Raw genomic sequence first — 27,291 nt, forward strand, 5'->3', positions numbered from 1 at the left:
ATAGTTGAGCCAGAAAAGGTACTATTATGTCTAGATTGGCTAAATTCTTAGTGAGAACATGATAATGGTGCAAAAACAACAGAAGGTATAAATACTGTTGGGGGTGCGGGGGTGGGGAGAGAGAAAGAGAGAGAGAGAGAGGAACAACAAAAAACAATCCAGGGAGAAAGCACAACATAGGTATCATTCATTTTCAGGGAGGAAGCTTTTACATAAAAACAGCAGGTTTGTTTTCCCCAAAAAGATGGAGAAGTTTCATTGCCTAAATAATTGAGGAAAAGATACAGAGAATCTCAGAGGAAAAATATGTACAACTCCACCATCTCAAAACTTTTCTGTGAGCTATTCTGATGCTCAGCACACACTTAAAACTGCACTCCCCTCTCAGTCCAAAGCCTAAGTTATTTCTCATGCCATTCAGACTCAACAATATATTCTCCACAGCATACTCCAATCCTAGAATCCCTTCCCCCAGCACTACCAGTGCACGCTGTTTTTAATCTGCTGCTCCTGGCCATTGAGTCAGCTGTGGGCTCTACACACTGCTCATGCCCCTCACTTCTGCCTTGGAGACACCATTCTGTTCCTGAAAGGTTCTTACTTAGTCTTTCTGATGGATAACATATGATCAGCCGTATTTCATCTCAAAGCTGAGACCTCCCGAAACTCATGTAATAAGTAAATTTTAATGTCAGTAAAAAGCCTAGGCTCTGCTTATTCATACAGCTACAGCTTATTTATACAGCTAACAAGACTCGTGATGGGCAGAGGGACAACAACAAAGTAATAGGTCTCCCTGAAGAAGAGAAGGCAAAGGCAAGATTTAGTAGCAGTACTCTTTACCTGAAGAGATGGAGGAGGCTGGAGAAAAAATAGAGTGAGACTTCTCAGAGGGGCACAGTGAAGGACAAAAAGAAAAAGGCAAAACTTGCAACACAGGGCCGTCTGAATGTGTAAAAGGAAAACATGTACCCATCCACCCCCTCCTAAGGGTGGTTCAGCACAGGAACAGGTGCCCAAGGAAGCTGGGGAATCTTCCTTCTTGGAGATTTTCAGAACTTGCTTGGACAACCTGATCTAGTGTTGGAGTGAGCCCTGCAGTGAGCAGGGCATTGTCCTAGAGACCTCCAGAAGTCCCTTCCCACCCACATCTTTCTGCAGGTCTGTGTCTGAGAGATTGGGTAGAGGTCTCAGTGGTACAAGGTTCAGTAAGATCTGCGTTTGGGAAAGGGAAACTGAAATTAGCAACCCACTAAGGACCACCTCCAGAGATCCTTTCCCACCTACACCTTTATGTCAGTTTGTTACTCTGTAATACTGCATTGCCAAAATAATCATTACACATCCCTCTTACTACACCTGTCTGTGTATTGCTGAGGGAGTGCTCTGCCATTTACACCCTTTCTACAGGCACAAATAATTTATCTTCTAAATACTTCACTGGTTTGAGCTGCTTGAGGAAAGGCTCTTATTTCTCATGCAGAGAGAAAACAAAATCCTACAATGTACAAGAATGTAATTTTTCATCACTGTATATTATATCATCTAATATATACCTACTTATATATCATCTAATATATATCTACTTATCTTAATTGCCCCAAACTGTGTAAATAATTACCAATTATTATTTTATGTTATCTACTATATTATTTTAAACTATCAATTATCAGAAGATCTCAGGCCGAAGACCAAGTTTCCACTGTTCTTTGCCCTGAGTAAGCCCTATCAAATCAAAAATCCTATCTGAAACAGCTTCCATCCTACATATAAAACAGAAGGCAACAGCTAGCACAAGAAATTGACACAACAGAACCAAAATCTCCCTCTACCATTTTTTCACATCATAGTGGGGAAAAAAAGTCTTAGTGGGTATCTACATGGAAACGGATGGAAGCATGCACAGCATGTTGCTTTTCATGTTAATAACTTCTGCATGTTTTTACAAGATGTGTACAATAGTGTGAAAGTTTATACTTTAGTTGCATGTGCATTAATAGCTAGCAAAATACACATATGCACAGCAAGTCTTGTTTTACAGCAATATATCTGCATACAAAGTTTGGTATATAAACCTACATGTGTAAATATGCGTTTGTTTATATAACAGGATTTTTAGGGCATATTTTCAGTAAAACGGTGAATATCTGTTTTCAAGATTGAAAATTCTGTTCACAAATGCATAACTGTTGGGGATGTTACTTCCTGAAGATATCTATGGGAATATAACTGATTCTTGCATACAAGGTTTCATACATAAACCTACGTGTGTAAATATGTGATTGTTTATATAACACTATTTTAGAGCATATTTCAGTAAAACTATAAATATGGCATTCTGTTTTCAAGATTGAAAATTCTGTTCACAAATGCATAATTGTTGGGGATGTTACTTCCTGAAGACATGTATGGGAATGCATTTGATGGTCTGCTTGTTTATGCTGGAGATTGTCTACATGCATTGATTGGCATGTTTCTGGAGATGAATACAAAGAAACCCCAGTGCCAGGCAGCAAGAGCATGGAGGTAGGTTTTACTGCCTCACTATGTCATCTGTGCCAGCTTGTGAGACTGGTATTAGGCATATGGGAATAGTGTGTAGGGAGGATAAATATAAATCAGTATATTTTTGTGTATGCCAACTGAGGAATGAGATATATCTGTGGGTCCTGAGGGAACTGGCAGATGTAGTTGCTAAGACACTGTCCATTGTAGGAATTAAAGTTGTGTTTTTGCAGCGGAAAATTCCACTAACATTGCATATTCAAAAGTGACTGCACAGGCATAACAGTGGGGGGTATGTTAAGCAGATAAGGGGACAGTGAAAGGTTCCACTGTCTCAAAATAAGGAGGATGGCTAAGAAAATCAAGACAAGCAGTTGTGGAATCAGCAAAATCAAGCAGCTAGAAAATCATGGGCCCCTCCAATCCGTACCCCCCCCCCCCCAGCCCAAGAAAAGAGAAATTAAAGGTTGGTCAAATAACACTGTACATACAGGGCATAGTAACAAGCATCAGGTAGTTTGTGAACCTGTAGTACTCAGCCAGTGAGGAAACAGGGGAGGAATCAAGCTTCAGGTAATGGGGGACCTAGGGCTATGATACACTTCTGCTGCACGCTCCTGCTTGCAGGATGCCCGCCATTGCAATCACAAATAAAAATGCTACTTCACTGAGCCTGGATTATTGGCTGCAGATTGTTTCTCACACTATCATATTTGAGAAGTCATGGCAGTCTGGTGAAGTTCCCACTGACTGGAAGAGGGGAAACATAACCCCCATTTTTAAAAAGGGAAAGAAAGAAGACATGGGGAACTACAGGCCAGACAGTCTCACCTCTGTGCCTGGCAAGATCATCGAGCAGATCCTCATGGAAGCTATGCTAAGGCACATGGAAAATAAGGAGGTGACTGGTGACAGCCAACATGGGTTCACTAAGGGCAGATCATGCTTGACAAATCTGGTGGCCCTCTATGACAGGGTTACAGCATTGGTGGGTAGAGGAAGAGCAACTGACATCATTTACCTGGACTTGTACAAAGCATTTGACACTGCCCCCCATGATATCCTTGTCTCTAAATTGGAGAGACTTGGATTTGATGAATGGACCACTTGGTGGGTAAGGAATTGGCTGGATGGTTGCATTCAAAGAGTTGTTTGTGGTCAATGGCTCAATGTCCAGGTGGAGATCAGTAACTAGTGGTGTTCCTCAGGGGTCAGTATTGGGACTGGCACTATTTAGCATCTTTGTTGGTGATCATGGACAGTGAGATTGAATGCACCCTCAGCAAGTTTGACAATGACACCAAGCTGTGTGGTGCAGACGACATGCTGGAGGGAATGGATACCATCTAGAGGGACCTGGACAGGCTTGAGAGGTGGGCCTGTGCGAACCTCATGAAGTTCAACAAGGCCAAGTGCAAGGTCCTACATCTCGGTCAGGGCAATCCCAAGCACAAATACAGGCTGGGTGGGAAATGAATTGAGAGCAGACCTGAGGAGAAGAACGGGGCGGTGGGGGGGTGGATGTTGGTTGATGAGAATCTTGATATGAGCTGGTGATGTGCACTTGCAGCCCAGAAAGCCAACTCTATCCTGGGCTGCATCAAAAGAAGTGCAGCCAGCGGGTTGAGGGAGGTGATTCTCCCTCTCTACTTTGCTCTCATGAGACCCCCGCCTGGAGTACTGCATTCATCTCTGGGGCCTCCAGCACAAGAAGAACGTGGGTCTATTAGAAAGAGACCAGAGGAGGGCCACAAAGGTGATCAAGGGGCTGGAGTGCCTATCCTATGAAGACAGGCTGAGTTGGGGTTGTTCAGCCTGGAGAAGGCTCCAGGGAGACCTTATAGGGGCCTTCTAATACCTAAAAGGGGCCTATAGGAAAGCTGGGGAGGGACTCTATCAGGCAGTGTAGTGATAGAACAAGGGGTAATGGCCTTAAACTAAAAGGGGGTAAATTTATGTTAGATATAAGGAAGAAGTTCTTTACTATGAGGGTGGTGAGCCACTGGAACAGGCTGCCCAGAAAAGCTGTGGATGCCCCATCTGTGGAGGCTTTCACAGCCAGGTTGGATGGGGCTTTGAGCAACCTGGCCTAGTGGAAGGGAGCTGGAACTACATGATCTTTAAGGTCCCTTCCAATTCAAACTGTTCTATGATTCTGATTCTGTAATGGTTCATGTAACAAAATGTGCAACTCCGTTTCCTTAAACCACCTCAGCCCTCCAGCCCACCCCACACAGGATCCGAGGGCCAGGCTGCACGGCTAGCTCTCACGACCAGGCGGCAACGCTGGCAACTGCCTACTGGCAGGGACTCTGCCGGGCATGTTTCTTAAACTCAGTGTCCCGGTATAACCCACTCGCCAGCGGGAGCTCAGCTCTAGTGGGGAGCACGCACCCCTCCATCACATCACATCCCCATTCTCACCCTGCTAGGGTGATTACTGCAGCCAAACCATTGCCTTGTGTTAATGTAAATAAAGCATGAACTACTCAAGTCAGGCCTCTGTCCAGACACCTACCAGTTTGGGGTGTTGCTTCTGAATCAGATGAGGAATGGTTTTGGAACAGTTTGGTAGAGGAAGCGTTTGCAAACTTGCAGATGTTTTAAACAGTTTCAAAAGAGAAATTCCTGGGTATGGCCATGGGACTGATTTCCGTCTTTTGCAACATGGCATATGCAATCCTCATCAGGATGCTTATCTACTGGAAGAGATTTTCTTGGTGACAAATGTGTCTTTTTTCCTATCAATGGCTCACAAAATTATTAGGGATATTAATCATATTAATGATATTAATCAATTATCTCTACCATCCCCCAGTCACTGACCTAAGTATTAGTGTAGGGGGATTTGAGAAACTTCCACTCATATTTCCCTTGTATGAATTTCACATTCATACTTTCTCTCTCCCTCTTGCCTCTGGACTAAATCCTACATTGCTCCAAGACCTTTTATGTCAACTTAGTCTGAGCAGACTGGTAGGAAATAAGACACCAGGACTCTGCTGTAAAACCTCCTCTTTGCAGAAGGCTGTCCCAAATGGAGAGGTAAAGGAGATACAGAGGGCAATGAAACAAGAAGTCTTAACCAGAGTACATCTATGTCATAGATATTTTTCTGAGCCACTATCTGTATGAACCAGAGTGAGAGTCAGATCAAGTTTAAGGGATAGAAAATCCCTCACAGCTCCTAGAGAAGCTACTGAAACTACTATTATACATGCATGGTTCTGCAAGCTTGATTTACTCTCTGTTCAGAACAGAGCTCTGCATGACTGTCCATACAGCTGTGCAAATGGATATCCATCTATATACATCACTGTTCTCTTTGTTTTTATTTCCTCTCCTGCTCTACTTAATATCACTATGCAGCTGAAGGCAGATGCAGTTTCTCTTTGCATTTACATGTACATTACTGATCTGGTTGATTTTCCCCATCCCAGCTTGCCCATTCTAACTTTGTGGTCACAGCAGATGGAAATAATCCCTGACTTGAAATGCTGATTTCATTCAAAATTCTAAGCAAGACCTTGAAAATCAATGCCTTATCTGGGAGTCAACAAGAAAAAGGGAGAGTTAGTAGGATTGGGAACAGAGAGGGACATGATCTCTACAGCACCGTTCTAGGAGCCCCAAGAGCCTATGTGATCCCAGTGAGACCTGAGCTGCCACAAATATCCCAGATGTCCAGCCCTACCTGTGGGTGGCTGAGAGAGTTCTCCAGGTAGTGCAGGTCGTCCCCTGTCCCCCCGGCCTCGCGTCCTGCCTCCAAGGGTATCCCGTAATGGGTGCATTTCTCAAAGCAGACATAGTCGTATTGCGGTGTGCCCCCCCACAAAGCTGACTTTGATCTGGATTCCTGCTTCCTACTGTCTGAGCTCTCCATATCTCTACTCTTCCTCATGCTCAGCTGCCTCTCTGGTCCTTACCTAGAACCACCTCATGGTCTGGCCAGAGAATAGCCTCTGTACTTTCTTCTGTTCCTTTCTTCCTTTCTTTATCTCATCAGACCACTCTGACTTGTTCTGTTCCTGCACTCCCTTTATCTCTGGCCCTCCTTCTCTTCCTCCTCCTCCTCCTTGTATCTCTCTCACTTTCTCCTCCTCCTGACCAAAGACAGTGATCACAGGGTTTAACTATATTTATAGCAACCTTCCTCTGTCACATGATTCCCCAGTGCCAGGTCTGATCTCAGCAAAAGGCACTAACTCTACCAGGATTGAATATCAGGTGTGGGTAAGAGGGGAACTCCTGAAGGAGAAGGAAGGGGAAGGGGGAGGGGAAGAGGAGAAAAGAAGGCTGTAAGAAAGAGAGAGATAGATAGAAATACAGATGCAGAAATAGACAGGAGGAAGCAGGAATGATTATCCAGAGGATCTCTTCCTTCATATCTGCCCATCCTGAGCAAGCCATATTTGTAATGAAAACAATATTCAGTGGGCTTCTCTTTCTCTCTCTGGATAATAATTGTCCAAAAGACCAAGGAACAGTCATAAAGATGACAGTGCCATTAACTATGATGAGATAAAAAAAGATGGGTGCACAGTCTGTGTCCCGAGACACTTTTGCTAAGTCAATAGTCCCCAAGAAAACCTGCAAGCCCTAAGGGACAACTCCAGAATCCATTTAAACTACTATTCATTAGAGCTTAATCTCAGTCTTTCCATATGCCCTTATAGTGAACAATTTCACTTTTGGAGAACGTCACTAGAATGCTCTGTGAGTATTCAGTTATGAATTTATTCTTCTTGATGATCACTTTTCCACGAGCTAATGCATTCAACAGCTTCTCCTCTCCACTCTGCCATTTGTTTCTCAGCTAGGCAAAAAACAAACAAACAAACAAACAAACAAACAAAAACCAATGAGATCAGAGACCACTAGTTAGTTACCAGTCAGTGATAGAAATGAGAGGCATGTTTCAGCAACATGGTCTTACAGACATCTCCCAGTACTGCCAGTGTCCTGCCCATAACCATATCCCATTTGATGGCTATTATTCAGCAAAGTGCAGAGTGTTCACAATACTAGAAAATGTATGAAAGGAAAGGAGAAAACACATGCCTCAAACACAGTCACTAAAGAGCTGCTTTAGCAGCTAGACATCAGGCAGATTAGGCTAGACATCAGGAAGAGATTCTTGACTGAGATGGTTGTCACACACTGGAACAGCCTCCCCAGGGACGTAGTCACTGCACCAAGCCTGTCGGAGTTTAAGAAGCATTTGGACTGTGCACTTAGTCACATGGTCTAAAATTTTGGGTAGACCTGTGTGGTGCCAGGAGTTGGACTCAATGATCCTTATGGGTCCCTTCCAACTCGGGATGTTCTGTGATTCTATGATTCTAAGATTCTATGCTATTAATTCCTTCTTCCTTCTCTGGCACACAAGTTCACACTTTCCACAGGATAATATACCTCATTTAGTGCACTGAACAGTAGACTGACAACCATACGGATGAAAATGAACAATCAATATGCACAGAGTGGTACATGTGCACACTCTACTATGTGCAGCTAAGAACCTAGCATTTACCTAATCTCCTGTGGGAGAACACTTATAAAACAGTCTTCCCACCTCTCATCTCTGTATCCAGGTATTGCCTACCAAGGAAAAGACTGAGAAATAAAATTCACCATTCCAGTAAATGAAAAAATATATGCCATCTGCAGAGACACAGGATTTCTGCCACATTATTTCTTGTCCCCTGAACACTAATCTTATCATATTCCACAGATTATAAATCACCCCTCCCACCTTTCACCCAAGAGGTAAGCACTTTACCAGCTGTCTTGGCACCATTGTTGGATCAATGGGCAGAGGCCAATGGGATGAGGTTCAACATGGCTAAGTGCTGGATCCTGTACTCGGAGCACAACAACCACATGAAATATTACAAGCTTGGGGCAGAGTGGCTGGAAAGATGTGCAGAGGAAACAAATCCCGGGGGGGTGGGGGGGGGGGATTGGTCAACGCTCAGCTGAACATGAGCCAGCAGTGTGCTCAGGTGGCCAAAAAGGCCAACGGCATCCTGGCTTGTATAAGAAACAGTGTAGCCAGCTGGTCCAGGGAGGTGATCGTCCCCCTGTACTCTGCTCTGGTGAGGCTGCACCTCGAGTGCTGTGTTCAGTTTTGGGTCCCTCACTACAAGAAGGACATTGAGGCCCTGGATTGTGTCCAGAGAAGGGCTACGAAGCTGTTGAAGGGCCTGGAACACAAGTCCTATGAGGAGTGGCTGAGGGAATTGGGATTGTTTAGTCTGGAGAAGAGGAGGCTCAGGGGAGATCTTATTGCCCTCTCCAACAACCTGAAAGGCAGTTGTGGGGAGCTGGGGGTAGGCCTCTTCTCGCAGTCAGCTAGTGGTAAGACAAGAGAGAATGGCCTCAAGTTGTGCCAAGGGAAGTTCCGGTTGGAAATTAGGAGAAATTTCTACTCAGAAAGAGTGATCAGACATTGGAATGGGTTGCCCAGGGAGGTGGTGGAGTCATCATCCCTGGGGATGTTTAAGGAAAGATTGGATATGGTACTTAGAGTTATGATTTAGTGGGTGATTTTGGTGGTAGGGGGACGGTTGGATCAGATGATCTTTTAGGTCTTTTCCAACATTATTGATTCTATGATTCTATGATTAACAGCCTCTCTATTCCACAAAGTACCAACAATATTCCATCACAGCCTCTTTGATACTAACCTAGTTAAATTCAAAGTGTAAGGACATGTAGAAGGAGAGTGTCTGCTCCTTTAAGGGTACCTGGTCAAGGACCATTTTCCAAGGCAACCAGGGATAATAAGAAAGGCAGGAAGTGATGGAAACCAAATTTGGTCAGTAACACTAATTTATGAGAGCAGGGGAGAGTGTAGAAATGTTTAGGCCAGTGGGGTTATCCAATGGAGGACTTCTAAGCTGGGGCAATCACAAAAACCAAGCTTCCCAGTCACACTAATTGGGGGCCTAACAAACTACAGGTGCCACTTCCAGGAAGGATGAACCTTGCAACTGATAAGACTGTGAACCAGGGGGCCCTGGACTGGGAGTGTACAGAAATTGCAGAGCTCTGCAAACCCATGGGTGGTGTGCAGGGATAAGGGGTAGCAGGAGGAACCAAGAGGGAATATAGGTAGAAAAGGATACAAAAGGGCCAGTGAGTGTAAAAACACAGAATCACAAAATCATCTAGGTTGGAAGAGACCTCCAAGATCATCTAGTCCAACCTCTGACCTAACACTAACAAGTCCTCCACTAAACCATAACACTAAGCTCTACATCTAAACGTCTCTTAAAGACCTCCAGGGATGGTAACTCAACCACTTCCCTGGGCAGCCCATTCCAATGCCTAACAACCCTTTCAGTAGAGAAGTTCTTCCCAATATCCAACCTAAACCTCCCCTGGCGCAACTTTAGCCCATTCCCCCTCATCCTATCACTGGGCACGTGAGAGAATAGATTAATCCCCACCTCGCTACAGCCTCCTTTAAGGTACCTGTAGAGAGCGATAAGGTTGCCCCTGAGCCTCCTCTTCTCCAGGCTGAACAATCCCAGCTCCCTCAGCCGCTCCTCGTAAGACTTGTTCTCCAGACCCCTCACCAGCTTCGTTGCCCTTCTCTGGACACGCTTGAGCACCTTGATGTTCTTCTTGTACTGAGGGGCCCAAAACTGAACGCAGTACTCTAGGTGAGGCCTCACCAGAGCCGAGTACAGGGGGACAATCACTTCCCTGGTCCTGCTGGCTACACTGTTTCTTATACAAGCCAGGATGCTGTTGGCCTTCTTGGCCACCTGAGCACACTGCTGGCTCATATTCAGCCAACGATCAACCAGTACTCCCAGGTCCCTCTCTGCCAGGCAGCTTTCCAGCCACTCATCTCCCAGCCTGTAGCTCTGCTTGGGGTTGTTGCGCCCCAGGTGCAGGACCCGACACTTGGCCTTGCTGAACTTCATACAGTTGGCCTGAGCCCACAGGTCCAGCCTATCCAGATCCTCCTGCAGAGCCTTCCTACCCTCGAGCAGATCAACACATGCACGTAACTTGGTGTGGTCTGCAAACTTACTGAGGGTGCACTCGATCCCCTCATCCAGATCATCGATAAAGATATTAAAGTGAACTGGCCCTAATACTGAGCCCTGGGGGACTCCACTAGTGACCGGCCTCCAACTGGATTTAACTCCATTCACCACGACTCTTTGGGCCCAGCTACCCATCCTGTTTTTAACCCAAAGAAGCGTATGCCAGTCCAAACCATGAGCAGCCAGTTTCTTCAGGACAATGCTGTGGGAAATGATGTCAAAAGCCCTACTGAAGTCAAGGTAGACCACATCCACAGCCTTTCCCTCATCCACTAAGCACGTCACTTTGTCATAGAAGATCAGGTTCATCAAGCAGGACCTGCCTTTCATAAACCCATGCTGATTGGGCCTGATCACCTGGTTGCCCTGCAAGTGCCGCATGATGACACTCAAGATAATCTACTCCATGAGCTTCCCCAGCACCAAAGCCAGACTGACAGCCCTATAGTTTCCCAGGTCCACCCGCCAGCCCCTCTTGTAGAGGGCGTCACGTTTGCTAGCCACCAGTCGACTGGGACCTCCCCTGATAGCCAGGACTCCTGACAAATGATGGAAAGCAGCTTGGTCAGCACTTCTGCCAGTTCTCACAGTACCCTCGGGTGGATCCCATCCGGCCCCATCGACTTGCATACATCTAAGTGCTGTAGCAGGTTGCCAGCCATTTCCTCATGAATAATGAGGGCCACATTCTGCTCCCCATCCCCTTCCATCAGCTCAGGGTACTGGGTATCCAGAGAACAACTGGTCTTGCCGCTAAACACTGAGGCAAAGAAGGCATTAAGCACCTCAGCCTTTTCCTCATCTCTTGTCACTAAGTTTCCCCCTGCATCCAGTAAAGGATGGAGATTCTCCTTAGTCCTCCTTTTCATGTTTTTGTATTTATAAAAACATTTTTGTTATCTTTAACAGCAGATGAGTTTTGGCCTTTCTAATTTTGTCCCTGCACAGCCTCGCAACATCCTTATAGTCCTCCTGAGTGGCCCGCCCTCTTTTCCAAAGGTCATAAACCCTCTTTTTCTTCCTAACCTCTAGCCACAGCTCTCTGTTCCGCCAGGCCGGTCTTCTTCCATGTCAGCTTGTCTTTGGGCACGTGGGGATGATCTGCTCCTGAGCCTTTAAGATTTCCTTCTTGAGGAGTGACAGCCTTCCTGGACTCCTCTGCCCTTCAGGACTGCCTCCCAAGGGAGTCTGCCAACCAGTGTCCTGAACAGCTCAAAGTCAGCCCTCCGGAAGTCCAAGATAGCAGTTCTACTGATCCCCCTCCGGACTATGTTGTGCCGATTTACAAGAAGGGTCAGAAAGAAGACCCTAGCAATTACAGGCCTGTCAGTCTCACGTCAGTGCCTGGTAAAATCATGGAGAAGATGGTTCTCGAACTTATTGAGGCTCACCTGGGGGACAAAGCAGTCATTGGTCCCAGCCAGCATGGGTTTGTGAAGGGCAGGTCCTGCCTAACTAACCTGATTTCCTTTTATGATAAGATCACCCGTATGATGGACCAAGGGAAACCAGCTGATGTGATTTTTTTGGACTTCAGCAAGGCTTTTGACACGGTTTCCCATAGGATCCTACTGGACAAAATGTCCACCATACAGCTAAATAAAAACATCATACGATGGGTGAGCAATTGGCTAACGGGCAGGGCCCAAAGGGTTATGGTAAATGGGGCTGCGTCAGGCTGGCGGGCGGTCACCAGTGGGGTCCCTCAAGGCTCCATTTTAGGGCCCCAATATTTTTATAAACGATCTGGATGTAGGAATAGAAGGTATTTTGAGCAAGTTTGCTGATGACACCAAACTTAGAGGAGTTGTTGACTCGAATGAGGGTGGAAAGGCCTTGCAGAGGGATCTGGATAGGTTAGAGAGCTGGGCGATCACCAACCGCATGAAGTTCAATAAGAGCAAGTGCCGGGTCCTGCACCTGGGACGGGGAAACCCTGGCTGCACGTACAGACTGGGCGATGTGACGCTAGAGAGCAGCCTAGAAGAGAGGGATCTCGTGGTTGACAGCAAGTTGAATATGAGCCAGCAGTGTGCCCTGGCGGCCAGGAGGGCCAACCGTCCTGGGGTGCATCAAGCACGGCATCGCTAGTAGGTCAAGGGAGGTGATTGTCCCGCTCTACTGCGCTGGTGCGGCCTCACCTCGAGTACTGTGTGCAGTTCTGGGCATATAAAAAGGACATGAAACTGTTGGAGAGTGTCCAGAGGAGGGCTACAAAGATGGTGAAAGGCCTGGAGGGGAAGACGTCGAGGAACGGCTGAGGTCACTGGGCCTGTTCAGCCTGGAGAAGAGGAGGCTGAGGGGAGACCTCATCACAGTCTACAACTTCCTCGTAAAGGGGTGTCGAGAGGCAGGAGACCTTTTCTCCATTAACACCAGTGACAGGACCCGCGGGAACGGGGTTAAGCTGAGGCAGGGGAAATTTAGGCTCGACATCAGGACTTCACAGAGAGGGTGGTTGCACACTGCATCAGGGAAGTGGTCACTGCATGTCTGAATTTAAGAAGAGATTGGACTGTGCACTTAGTCACATGGTCTGAACTTTTGGGTAGACCTGTGCGGTATCAAGAGTTGGACTTGATGATCCTTAAGGGTCCCTTCCAACTCAGGATATTCTATGATTCTATGATTCTATGATACTGATCCCCCTCCGGACTACGCCAAGAATAGAGAACTCTACCATTTCATGGTCACTCTGCCCAAGACAGCTCCTGACCACCACATCTCCCACCAGTCCTTCTCTGTTTGTGAATAGGAGGTCTAGTGGGGCACCTCCCCTGGTAGGCTCACTAACCAGCTGCATCAGGAAGCTATCTTTCACAATCTCCAGGAACCTCCTAGACTGCTTCCTCTGAGCTGTACTGTATTTCTAGCAGATATCTGGGAAGTTGAAGTCCCCCACAAGAACAAGTGCTGGTGAATGGGGCTGGTCACTACACTTCTCTGGCTGAGTCCTGCACCTGATCACCACAGTTTGTCCTATCATCTTATTTTTCTCATTAAGTCTCATTTTAACTGTGCATTTTATTTTGCTCTGTGTATTAACACTCTCCCGTGTGTGTGTGCACTGCAAGGCAGGCCTAAGATCTGGGCAGGGTTGCTGGATGGACAGATGGGCTATGCCAGGTAGTCAGAGGATCTGTGAATGTGTGTGTTCTTGTGAACCTGGAGAGTGCTCTGTGCGTGTGTCTTAACTAACGAACTTGTATCTCTACCAGTCAGAGAGGACGAAAGGGTCTTGGCTGTTTTTATCTGTTTTACTTGAGTCCTGTGCATAAGTGCTGTTGAAGGCAGCCCTTGACCAGGGCAGTATTTATGGCTGATTGTGTCAGTGTCCTGTCTCTGGGATACATGCTCAGCTTTGCTACCAGCTGAACCTGCAAAGACAAAAGTGGCAGCTGCATCCCCAAGGTCCCTGGGCACCTGGCTGAGCCACAGTGTCTGGAAAGGAATGGTCCTGGGCCAAAACAGCTATTGGAGGCAACCACTCTCTTGTCACTCTTTACCTCTCTTAACACAGAGTAGCTACTCTCAACTTGTATTTAGTTCTGAAATCTGTTTCAGACTCAAAGAAGAAGATGTAGGTCTAACGGCTTGTTTACTTTATCCAGATGGCACAGTTGACCTAATGTAACATACTGCTCCAGCTCTACCCATTGTCTTACCCATTGTCTTGTGTTTTCAGATTACTGGAGTCCCAAAAGAACAGAGTACTGAGCATACCACCAAAAAATCTGCCTTTGCACTGCTCTTGCCTAGTAACTGCTGCCAAATCTTCTATCACATCACCTGTAATTTCCTGCCACATTTGCTCTTTATATGTTTTCTTTATTGCTCATCAGTCCTGGTTTCCACTTCCAAGGCCTAACACTACCTTTCTAGCAGGACACAGCAATGTAGTACTGCTATTGCTCGGGAGGTTACCAACAGATTCAGGAGACTTATCACAGAAATGTCAGAAGAGGTTAAAAAAAAGAAAAAAAAAAAGAGGAAGATATAATAAGCATCTTGTACTAGTCACAAATACAGCTGACCTGTAGATGCAGCTTCTCTCAGTTCCCTAGGTGCATCTAAGCATGTTGAAAGGACTAACAAAGGCTGCAAAGGCCTTAGTAGGACAGTTTCTAGATTGCCCCACAGCACACAAGAGGAAAAATTTTTAGCCTGCTCAAATACTAGTTTCTTCTTCATGTATAACAGGCCCTACAGGTACTCCAAAGTGCATTTCTGTGGTAATTCCTTCAAGCATGACACCTGCCTGATGGACAAAACTACAGCTACAACCCAAAGGATGGTCTAGGTGAAGAAAAAGAAAAAAATATAAGTTAGAAGAACTCTCACCCCAGACAGGTCTCTTCTCCACTCAGCCATCTATCTCCCTCTTCTTCCCAGTTTTCTCTGAGGTCCCCTTGTCTTTCTCTGCCTTTATTCCTTTCTCCTGCATGCTTTTCACAATGTAGAAATATAGTCCCCAGCCTTTATAGCTAATGCTCTGACAGTATGGGGGAAGGGATGATTGAAGAGCCACACTTCTCTAATGGTCCTGTCTCAGGGAGATTTATCACCTGAAATCCCAGTGCTATTAATCAACAGTGACAAGGTTAACATTTTCCCCTGTGCCCTGCCCACAGAGATATTATAATAACTTCTAAGACTTCTCCTTACACTAGAGCTTTTTTTGTTTCTCTGGCAGATCTACCCAGATCACGGCCTCACTGTATACAAACCTCATGGCCCACCAACATACTGCACCTTTCTCCGGAATGAAAGATCACACCTCTTGTTCGGTTACCATCAATACCATGTATACAGAAATTATAGGAGATGGTGATGTAGAGCGCTCAACACCCCAGACTGAGAGAAGATGACTGTGTGGAAGCAGAGTTATTGTTCCTCAGAACTGTGCATGCAGAATAGAAAAGCAGTCATTTATGAATAAAAGAAAAATAATATTCTGTGCTTCAGTCAACTTAGTCCATGAGGTCCATAAGGCTGTGAAGCAGACAATATAGAAGATAGGTTATAAGACAAAATAAATTGCAAAGGTGAAAGGAAAAAAGGTAGTTTTAAAAGAGGAAGAAGAGGAAGGTGACAAAAGGAGGACTACTTAACAGTAATAAAAGCTACAAGAGATAAACCTGGAGGCAATACGAGACAAAGAAAGCATGGAAAGACATGAAGGATGAGATGAGGGATAAGAAGTTAGCCACAGCAAATGTACATTGCCTCAAACAGTAGCAACAGATGAAGGAAAAAAAAAAAAGAGTGAGAAGGTAGGAAAAAGACTACAGTGGACATAAGACTTGTATGTGAGAGCAAGGTGTTTAAATGGGACATTTTATTAGACAAGATACTTGTGGAGGCTTTAAAACACTATAGAATGCAGTTGGAACTCTGGGAGAGAAAGAATGCTTTGAGTTAGGAAGAGAGAAGGAGATGGAGAAAAGATGCTTTTATAGTGAAAGAAAGAAATATACCATGGACTAGGGCTTGAACAGCAGAAAAAGTGAGACATTTAAGCTGTGCAACAACACATTGTAAACAAGACTGAATATGGAGAGATGATGACAGGGGACTCTCAAAGATAATTGGAAAGACAGGTTCAGTTCACAGTGAAAAGTAAAAAGTTGTCCAGAAAGTTTATGGGCTTTTATCACTGAGAGGTGACAAGCTAATATGAAGATATTTAAGAGGACATGTCCTGACTAATACCAGACTGAACAGAACAGAATTGACAGAAACAGGGCAGATCTTGAGAATTATTATGTGATAACTTAAACAGGGGAATGATGGAGTTACCAGAAAAGAGTCAGAATTTAAAAAAAAGATCTCATGATTGTAACCAGATAAACACTTAAAGGAAAACAGGGACATGAAGGTCCCACTAAAGTAAATGTTGAAATAGATGAACCTGGAAGGAAACTTGAACAGATCATGATATGCCATGACTTGGCAAAAATGAAGTGAGATGGGTAGCTAACTTGTTAATTTGGGATTGTCTTATCTTACATTACAGTATAGTCACAGTTTGGACCTGAGTGTGAAAAGAACAAATAGAGAGAAATTTAACAAACCCAGCAGCAAGAGTGAGACCCACAAAACCAGAAGAAAGAGAATACAGCAAAATTAGGTTTCATAAATTGATCCCAACTCGTCCAGAACTTAAAGACAGATCTGTCTAGATGTCCTGGTGAGCTCTCCAGTTAGGATCAGCAGGGTTCAAAATTCAAAAAACACACTAGTCTTTACTAGAATAAAAACAGGATTATTTGATTTTTTCAAATAGAGAAAACTCCAAGCATATATGTCATGCAGTACAGCAATAAATTTATAGTTTATACAAAACACTTCCCCATCCACTGTGACTTTGCAGGGTACATTCTTGCTTCCAGGTCCAGCTTGGTTGCAATTAACATGGTGACTTTCTGAGCTGCTAAAATTTTGTGCTCCTACTCCGTTGCCTAGGAGATTGTTTCCACACTTCTAAGGCTGGGCTCCTTTCTAAGGCTCTTCCCCTACAGCTGCTCCTCTTAAATTGCAACCCTCAATTTTGTCTGAGACTCTTTACCCTATGGCACTGTATAGCTTCTATTAAAACAAAATGGCTCTCCAAAACAAGAGGTACTTTGCTGATGGGGGAAGATCTGATTGCCTTGCCTTAGAATAAATTGAGAACAAATATGCATAGTATGTATGAAAATATCAAAGAGGTATACCAAAAAGAAGAGATAAAAATTAAAAATAGACTACATGCTGGTGAGAAGCACAAAACTTTTTACAGCTGTATTATGCATTCAAAAGCAGCTAGTCAGTAAGAACACTCAATGCACGGTTTGAAGTGGGTTCAGTGGATCTCTGCTTATTTTCTAGAATAATGCTGCATTAACAAACATGATCCGAAGTATAAGCTTGAAGGCATTTTTATGAGAAGAGACTTAGGAATGTCTAGGAAATGCAGGTTCATCTCTAGTGATCAAAACTCATTAGGGATGCTTCCAAGCTTGTGAATTTATTGTTCTAGGATGGAGAGTCTACAAACTCTGGGCAATCACTCTTTACATCTCTATCTAGATGACAAGCTCTGATTCCAAATAATGAGTATTCCCTAATAAGCCACCTGCATCATGTTCTGTGTTTTATTGTCAGAAAAAAACATTCTTCAGAGGTGAGAGGCAGGCCATGCTCCCATAGATGATTTGTGCCTTTCTTCCCCTCTTCCCTGCAGATTGCTTGTTGCACAGGTAAAATTAATAGACACACATTTAATCTGTCAGTCATGCAGTTATACTGGTTGAAAGCAGCATGCCTGACATCATAAGGGTGGGAAGAAAATGTAGTAATGAGCTGTATAGAAATGGGCTGGCACAGGCTGTGCTAGGGCTCTTGATTCTGTATAGGACTTGGCTAATTTCAAGAGAAGACTGCTGCCTCCTACATCAACCACAGACAACTAGGAAAAAGTGTGATCATAGCTGAAAAGTTTAGGAGGAAGATAGACTTATAAAATAAAATTATTTGGACTTTGTGAAAAGGTAAGGTTTAAAATACATGTTAGGAGAACACTGAGACGTATTTGGGCAGGAAGAAGAGGCCTTAAGTATGGACAGACATCTCTGGGAGGCCCTGGCTAGGATTAGAGGTATACAAGAAAAGCAAAAATAGATTTCATTTTCCTAATTCTTGTTCAAATTTGAAATGCTTGAAAAGACATTTCCTTGAGCTCCAAGAATCTGTTAATGTCTCTGAGAATGTGATCACATTACTGGCATAGGGGACCTAAGGAACAGGCTGGTTGAAAAGGACAGTCTGACTTTGTTAGATACTGGAACTAATGATCAAGAAGCTCATGCAAGAAAAAATAATAAAAAAAAAACATTTTCAGGCAGCTCAGCTCTTTGATCTAGCTGATGCATGGCCACAGGAATGCTAGGAAAGAAAGAGGCAGGAACACATCTAGAAATGAGGAAAGGGGCTGTCTTAAGCAACTATGAACCTTTTCTTTGTAATACTAGGGTCTTGCCTACATTTCAGAATTTCACTACTTTAATTGTATTACTAGTGCAAGTGATATAAATTATTCATGAATTCCATGGATGTCAAGTACTATTTGCTTTGACTGTACTAGTGTGTCCTGTCCTGTCTCAGTTGAGATAAATGATGTCAATATAGAAGCCATAGATGAGATAAATGATGTCAATATAGAAGTCATAGTACAGACATATTATCACTACCATTTAATATTTTTAAATACCATTTACTATAAAAACTAGTCTTTTAAATCTTGTACACTTTTGACTATGCTTCCCATTTCCCTTGTCCTTCTTCTGTCCAAATGCAGCTACCCATAAATGCACACATAAGCTTCCTGCACACAAGTAGTCTTGTAGCCTCAAAACAACAAGTCTTCCCTGTTTCCCATACAACAGTTCCTGATAATAATATGAGATAAGGATGAAGATAAACAGAAGGAAGAAGAGAGTAGTTCTTTTGATAGCCAAAAAAAATAAATCAATCACAAACAAGGGCAAAGCAATTCCACCGTGGAAATAACCTTTCTTGTTATCACTGGCTGTTGTTACAGGGATGATAGTGAGAGCCAGCATGACAGTCACTGGACTCCCTCCCTCTTCTATCAGTCCTGTACTTTGATTTTTGAGAAAGTGTTGACGAAAGGGAAGAACTGCATGTAGCAAGTGCACCCAGGTTGAGGTGCTGAGTCACTCTTTGTCATGAAGGCTGCAGAAATTTCTCTGTGGAACTCATTAAAACAAAGCTGCTGTATGCTTACCAGTAAGAAGCAATTTTGACTGTCACAAGGGGGAAGAAAGTGGAAAAAGGACTCCAGGGCCATGAGGGAGCAAGTCTCCAGATACTGAAGAGACAGGAATAGGTAGTATTTCAAGGTAGCCTCGTATTTCAAATCTAGGACAAAATAAGTCAGCAGAATAAGTGCAAGAATGTATACTGCAAATGGTGTTCGGTACTAGGGCTGACATTTAATGTCCACATCATCTGAAAATGTTAAATTTGGAACAGGAATCCAGGGAGTGACTGTGGATCAACATTATAAGCTATTGACCAGAGCCCAAGGATCATCGAGTCCAACTCCTGGGTCCCCAAAGGACCACCCCCCAAAACGAAAAAGAAATAGATTATGTGTCTGAAACGTGTCTGCTTCTTGAACAACCACTAATACCCCAGCCTCTAACCCCACCCCCTGATTTTCCCTGCTGTCCCTGAAGTTATCTTCCCCCTACATTGATCGACCTTCAGGAGGTGTTTGGTGTTCATGTGGCCTCTGAAAAGCTAGACCACTTGCTCTGCGGCTTGTCTTTGTGTGGGGAGGAGTCTGTGTTCTCTGTTAGGTGCACTGGCTGTGCTGTGCTGGAGATTTATTTATTTATTTATTTAGCAAGAGAGGGACAGGAATGTCTCAGTCCAGAAGCTTTTGGGCACTACAAGGACTGTGGGTTTACACAGGTCCGCAGACTCCTTAGACTCATCATGCTGAGGGACAAGCTGTGCTACCTACTGAAAATTCATTGCTCTGGAAAGAAGATACATCTGAACCTTGCCATGGCAGATTACCACATCATCTTCATCAGTGAGGGCCCTGTTCAAGGAGGGAAGGGGACCCAGGAGACAGAATGCTTTCCAGCACCCTTGGGACTGTAGCTCTGTCTATATGACTTGCTGTTATACAGCTCTGTTGGTACCACTGGCACCACCACTGCTGGGCACCAGGTTCCTCAGCCTCCTGGTGAAACAGATCAAAATCTCTTCATTAAACTCCATGGGATGGAGGTAAGATCTTTGAAGGGGCTGGTTACACTCCTTGGTTTAGGCATTGTGTTCCTTCAGGAGACCTTCACCAATCCGACTGCCAAGCTAGTTGCTGCAGGGCTAGAGAATGGTCTACTTTAGCTGCCTCATGGATGTCTCTGATGAAGCAGTGATCCTATAAAGGTTTTTAATGGAAACACTACATTTACACATAGCAATAATGAGAGTGTATATAGGCAAAGGCACCGGAAGAAATGGCAGAGCAATGGTTTTCGAAGAAGGCTGCACATGCAGCCTGACTGCACCAGTCCCATGCCACAGATAAGGTCAAAACAAATATGTGGAATGAAAACCATGTGATACACCTCAACTGGTCCCTGCGTTTATATTGTTCAGAGGCAATATGAAGGATGCAAAGATCAGAAAGTGTTGTCGCTACTCACAAAGAACCTAGAAGACATGATGAACATATGTTGTCCTTTGTGGCAGGACCACTTGGACACTTAGGTTTCATATTGAATTTTGCCTCACTGATCATTACAGTCCTATCTCCTCTCTTGACATATAGTCTTGAGTTTTGGGGAACATGATCATTCTACTAAATCAGCTACTGCAAATTCAGAACTGGTTGGAAGTGCACTAAAGCCTTTAGCACCCGTGTTCTGATACCAGGTCTGCAATGTTATTTTTATGAAGAGGCCTTCCACAGCAGTATCAATACTAAGGAATGTCTGGCCCTGGCTGTGAATTTTACTTCTGTCCTATACCACAGAGTTGCATTGGAAATGCAAGGCTGATATCATGACGAAGGCAGGAGGTCAGCCCTCCCTAATAGATACCTGGTACCATCTCCAGCCATTCAACAGTATTTCTTTCACCTTACATCCAAATGAAGGAGATCAGGCTGAGCCATTCCTGACTAGAGAGCTTCTGTATGTTACACTGGAACTTCTCATGGACAGCCTCTGACACTGGACTGTTGTCCTTCCCATACAACCACCTACTCTCTGTGAGGGCTGCTGTCACTTCTTGTTGGCCTACTGTCCATCCTAACATGGACACTGTAGTTCCTGTGGGAAGACTAAAGAGAAACTTTACTCTCAAAAGTGTAAACAGTCAGCTGTTGTACTGTTATGGAATTGGCTGTGTCAATCCCATAGTCCTCAAGATTCAATACAAAAATGTCATCAGTTAACGATTGCCTATTCTCTTTAGATAATACCCATTCACTACAGACCCAAACACACTGATCTGGGAAACTGAGAAGGAGATAGAAGACTACACTCACAGAAAGGGGTTGTGTTGGAAATAAAAACAACTAAAGGTTGTGAAAGAGTCAAAAATCCTTGGGAAACGATTTGGAAATGGTATGCCAGAGTATCTAAGGGTGTTTTGTTATCACATTATACTAAATTGTGCTACATACTTGCTATGATGATGCCACGTTTTGTAAGGTATCAGAAGTTAGATGGTTGAATAGAAAATAAAACCAACAAGGCTGGAGGAAATAGCACATCAAGAAATAATAAGCAAGTTGTATTTATTGAATATCTTTCTGCCAACTGAGGAAATATGAATTCCTTCCTTTTCTTTCCCAGGACTGGTTCTTCAGAATGAAACAGGTCAATCCAGTACCTGCCTCACCCCTGGCATTCTGTTCCTTAAGATATTGCTCAGATAAAAGAGTAGAGCAGGGCTCACAGATGTTGACCCAGCGGGGTTACACTGGGCAGTTCTTGTTACTGCCTCACAAATTTAAACTGTTGTGATTGAGTGGCTCTTTAAGAGTGGTGTTTCTTTGACACAGTTACGCCTACAGGTAGCTTTATAGCCTATGTAGTATTGGAACAGTTTCCCACAGTGATAAAGCAGTTTGTAAAGAGTGAAGGTGACACGGAGTGGTTCAAGGCTAGTGATGGAGAGTGAAAGATGCCTAATTCCTGCAGATATTTTGACTCTTCCTGTGGGCCTGTATTAAAGGGCTACCAGCTGGGCTTGAATATCCTACACTACCTGAGCCCTAAGCAGTAAAAATGCTGCCTGTCACACTGTGCATCTGCCTAATCAAAAGTCAGTAATGTATAGGATCTTGGACCTAATCTCCCTTAATCTTTCTCCCTTTCTCCTTTCCTGTTTGGAAAGGTCTTCCCTTTCCGGACAGTCTAAAGTCTGGTCATTTATCTTTTGGTATAAGGGCAGTATATATAAGGTATATATATAAGCTGAATGTATAACATAAGGTGTAAGTCGAAAGGAAAAAGGAACTCTTTAAGGGTCACAGGGGTAAGAGTAATCCAGACAGCTTTTGAAAGATAGAGAAGAGAGAGAACACACGGTAGTTCAAGATTTTTCAGAGTTGACCTGAACCTTCACAGCTGACTCACAACTGTGAGTGGCATAAAAGGGCAGTCACATTCTCTTCCTTGCACCAGCTCTGATATGTGTGGCCTTAGCATTCTGGAAGGTAAACTGATAGAAAAACATTCATGTCTTTATGTGGTTAACTTCTCAAGTGTCGTGCTTAGAATGTGTTCACAACAGGTCAGGGAAGCTGCATTACGAAGCTCCTACATGTGCTAGTCAATAGATCATCTCAGCTATAATATACTCTCAAATGAAGAATTAAAACACATGCTTAGGCAAGAGAAGAACTTCACCTTTAATTAACCCTTGCTTTCTATTCCCAACAGAAAGATTTTCATGTAACTATGGACTAAACTTCCTTTACTACACTGGCTGTTTCTTTAGTCACTAGTACGTAGCAGAGCTGAGATCTGTTTAATATTGCATTTGACTTTACCATTCCTGCAAAGCTTAGGTGAATCTGTTCTTTTACTCTATGGGCCTGGGGCATTTATGTATTTCTAGTTAATGGAAATGAGCTTTCCAACATGCCCTATTTATGTATGGAATCAGAACTAAAAGCGGAGTACACAAAGTGTGCTGTCCTCTACTGCTGATTATAAACTTGATGGCAGCAAATTCCTCTTTGGTCTTGAAAAGGAGTGACAGTTTACCAATAAGTCATTTAGAATTAGAATAGTTCAGTTGGAAGGGATCTGCAAAGAGTTGAACTGCCTGACCACCTAAGGGCTAACCAAAAGTTAAATCATATTATTAAGGGCATTATCCAAAAGACTCTTGAACATCATCAGGCATGGGGCATCAACCACCTCACTGGGAAACCTGTTCCAGTCCTTGACCACCCTGACTGTAAAACTTTTTTACCTAATATCTAGTCTGAACCTTCCCTGGTACACGTTTCTGCCATTCCTTCATGTCCTATCATTGGTTATCAGGGAGGAGAGATCAGCACCTCCCTTTCCATTTCCCCTGCTCAGGAAGTTGCAGACAGCAATGAGGTCACCACTTAGACTCTGTTTTTCCAGATTAGACAACCTAAGTGTCCTCAGCCTAGGACATGCCTTTCAGCCCTTTCCAACCAAAGACTGTAAGTCTTTTCTGCCTTCCTCTGCATGCATTCAAGTATTTTACTATCCTTTTTATATTGTGGAGCCCAGAACTGCACACAATATTCAAGGAGAGGCCACACCAATGTTAAATACAGTGGGAGAATCACCTCTTTTGACCAGCTGGCTATGCTGCGTTTAAGGCAACACAAAATGTTTGCTCTTGTTGTGGTTTAACCCGGCTGGCAGCTAAACACCACACAGCTGTTCGCTCACCCTCCCCCCTCCCTCTCTGGGATGGGGGAGAGAAACGGGAAAGTGAAGCCTGTGGGCTGAGATAGAGACAGTTTATTAAGACAGGAAACTAATAATAACAATAATAATAATAATAATAGTACTACTACTAATAATGTGTACGAAACAAGTGATGCACAATGCAATTGCTCACCACCCGCTGACCGATGCCCAGCCTATACCTGAGCAGTCAGCCCCCCCCACCCCAGCTAGCCACCCCTGTATATTGTTTAGCATGACGTCAGATGGTATGGAATACCCCTTTGGCCAGTTTGGATCAGCTGTCCTGGGTCTGTCCCCTCCCAGCTCCTGCTGCACCCCCAGCCTGCTCGCTGGCAGGACAGAGCGAGAAGCCGAAAAGTCCTTGGCTTGGTGTAAGCACTACTCTGCAACAATTAAAACATCAGCATGTTATCAGCACTCTTCTCATACTAATCCAAAACATAGCACCCTACCAGCTACTAGGAGGAAAATTAACTCTGTCCTAACTGAAACCAGGACAGCTCTCTTGGCTGCCTGGGCACACTGATGCCTCATGTTAAGCCTACTGTCAACTACCAGCCCCTTTCTGCTGAGCCAGCCACTTGTCTCCCAGCCTGTGCCTGGGTTTGGTATTACTCTGTCCCAGGCGCAGAACCCATCGCTTTCCTTTGCTGAACTTCATGCTGCTGATGATTGCCCAATGCTGCAATTTATCTGGATTGGAGGCCTCTTTAAGGCCTCTTGCAAGCCCCCTGTAAGGCCTCTTGTTTCTCCACAGAGTCAACAGCATCTCCCAAGTTAATACCATCAGTGAACTTGCTAAGGATGCGTTCAACTCGCCAGGTGATCAGCTCCGAGGCAGTCCTGTTCTGCAGCAGAGTGGGGGACTGCAGTGGGCAGGCACTTTTCTGGCATCGAGGCCACTTGAGGCAGCCAAGGGAGCTGCCAGGACCCAGCAGCCCTCTTGAGGGTGGCTGATGAGGCACTGGTGGAGCCAGAAGCCCCCCTCATTGTACAAAGGCAGCCCCTGGGGAGCATGGGCGACCAGGGCAGGCAAACAGGGCATGGTGTGGCAGTTTGTGCACAGAGGGTGCCACACCCCAAAAAGTGACGGACCTCCTGCCCTGTCAGGCAGAGGGAGGGGACTTGAGAGGTGCAGAAGAATGGAAACAGGTCCCTGCTTGGCATCGCAGGTGACCCCCCTCATTACACGCCTTGCCCGTCCAGCTGCCCTTACACAACAGGTTTGAGATCCTAGAGCTCGAGGGACAGGGTGGTGAGGATGTGGGGGAAGTGCACCCAGGAGGCTGTCTAAGGCAAGGAAGTCAACTCCACTCCTCAAGACTTCCTCCACCAAGGAAGAAAGAAGGGTAATGGTCATAGGTGACTCCCTTCTGAGGGGAACAGAGCGCCCCATATGTCGGCCAGACCCTACCCATAGGGAAGTCTGCTGCTTCCCTGGGGCCCGGGTCAGGGACATTACTAGGAAACTTCCTGACCTTGTTCGCCCCTCTGATTATTACCCCTTAGTGATAATTCAGGCTGGAGTACTGAGCCTCCTGACCTGGAAGTCTGGGACGGGGAGCAGAAGATACCCCCGCAGTTCATCTGAAAACAGAGACCTGTTGCTCCACCTGGACTGTCACAAGTCCACGGGGCTAGATGTGATCTACCTGAGGGTGTTGAGGGAGCTGGCAGATGTGACTGCCAAGCTGCTTTCCATCATCTATCAGCAGTCATGGTCATCTGGGGAGGTCCCAGATGACTGGAGACTTCTAATATGAAGTCCATGTATAAGAAGGGTTCTAAGGAGGACCCAGGGAACTACAGGCCTGTCAGCCTGACCTCGGTGCCAGGAAAGGTAATGGAACAGGTCATCTTGAATGCAATCATGCAATGTATGTGGGACAAGCAAGGGATCACGCCCAATGAGCATGGGTTCATGAAAAGTAAGTCCTGCCTGATCAGCCTCATCTCCTTGTATGACTGGGTGACCTGCCTGGTGGATGAGGGAAAGGCTCTTGGTGTAGTCTACCTAGACTTCAGTGAGGCCTTTGACATGGTCTCCCACAGTATTCTCCTGGAGAAGCTGGCAGCCCATGGTTTAGACAGGTACACTCTTTGCTGGGTTAAAAACCGGCTGGATGGCTGGGCCCAGAGAGTAGTGGGGAATGGAGTGAAATCCAGCTGGTGACCAGTCATGAGTGGTGTTCCTCATGGGTCAGTGTTGGGGCTCATCCTCTTTAATATCTTCAATGATGATTTGGATGAGGGAATTGAGTGCACCCTCAGTAAGTTTGCAGATGACAGCAAATTGGGGAGAAGTATCAATCTGCCGGAGTGTAGGAAGGCCCCGCAGATGGATCTGGACAGGATGGGTCAATGGCCAGAGGCCAATGGGATGAGATTCAATATGGCTAAGTGCCGGGTCTTGCACTTTGGCCACAACAACCCTATGCAGTGCTACAGGCTTGGGGCTTTGTGGCTGGAAAGCTGTGCAGAGGAAAAAGATCTGGAGGTGCTGGTTGATGCTCGCCATGAGCCATGAACACAAACATGAACTGGCAGTGAACATGAACTGGCCATGAACATGAGCTGTCAGTGTGCCCAGGTGGCCAAGAAAGCCAATGGCATCCTGGCCTGTATCAGAAATAGTGTAGCCAGCAGGACCAGGGAGGTGATCCCCTTGTACTCTGCTCTGGTGAGGCTGCACCTTGAGTACTGTGTTCAGCTTTGGGCCCCTCAGTACAAGAAGGATATCGAGGTCCTGGAGCATGTCCAGAGAAGCTGGTGAAGGGCCTGGACCACAAGTCCTATGAGGAGCGACTGAGGGAAGTGGGGTTGTTTAGTCTGGAGAAGAGGAGGCTCAGGTGATACCTTATTGCTCTCTACAGCTACCTGAAAGGCAGTTGTGGGGGGCTGGGTGTCAGCCTCTTCTCACAGATAACTAGTGATAGGACAAGAGAGAATGGTCTCAAGTTGCACCAGGGGAGGTTCAGGTTGGAAATTAGGAGACATTTCTTCTCAGAAAGAGTAGTTAGGCATTGGAACGGGTTGCCCAGGGAGGTGGTGTCACCATCCCTGTAGGTGTTTAAGGAAAGGTTGGACTTGGCGGGTAGGGTCATGATTTAGTGGGTGACCTTGTTAGTAGGGTGATGGTTGGACCAGATGATCTTGGAGGTCTTTTCCAACCTTAATGATTCTATGAAGTCCTGTATCCGGCTAGTAGATAAAAATGTTGAACAGAACCAGCC

The 27,291-nt window shown here is 45.0% G+C and overlaps 1 protein-coding gene across 6 annotated transcripts in view; it reads right to left on the reverse strand.

Annotated features, from left to right (window-relative positions):
- The window catches only part of CLCN1 (chloride voltage-gated channel 1), a 77,076-nt gene that overhangs the window by 38,753 nt on the left and 11,032 nt on the right, over window positions 1-27,291 (reverse strand). Inside the window, exon 1 of one of the 6 annotated variants that reach the window (XR_010834763.1) lies at window positions 6,200-6,602. The exons of 1 other annotated variant lie outside the window; for it this stretch is intronic. Coding sequence is in view for 3 of the 5 variants with exons in the window: in XM_067005023.1 (XP_066861124.1) it covers window positions 6,200-6,406 (207 nt within the window). In the remaining 2 variants the exon portion in view is untranslated. Of the gene's footprint in view, window positions 1-6,199; window positions 6,603-27,291 lie in introns of those variants that run through there. 4 more of the 6 variants (XM_067005023.1, XM_067005013.1, XM_067005008.1 and 1 more) reach the window with 4 other exon arrangements.

Source organism: Anser cygnoides, chromosome 1 (genome assembly GCF_040182565.1).
Source record: "Anser cygnoides isolate HZ-2024a breed goose chromosome 1, Taihu_goose_T2T_genome, whole genome shotgun sequence".
In the NCBI taxonomy this organism is placed as follows: domain Eukaryota; kingdom Metazoa; phylum Chordata; class Aves; order Anseriformes; family Anatidae; genus Anser; species Anser cygnoides.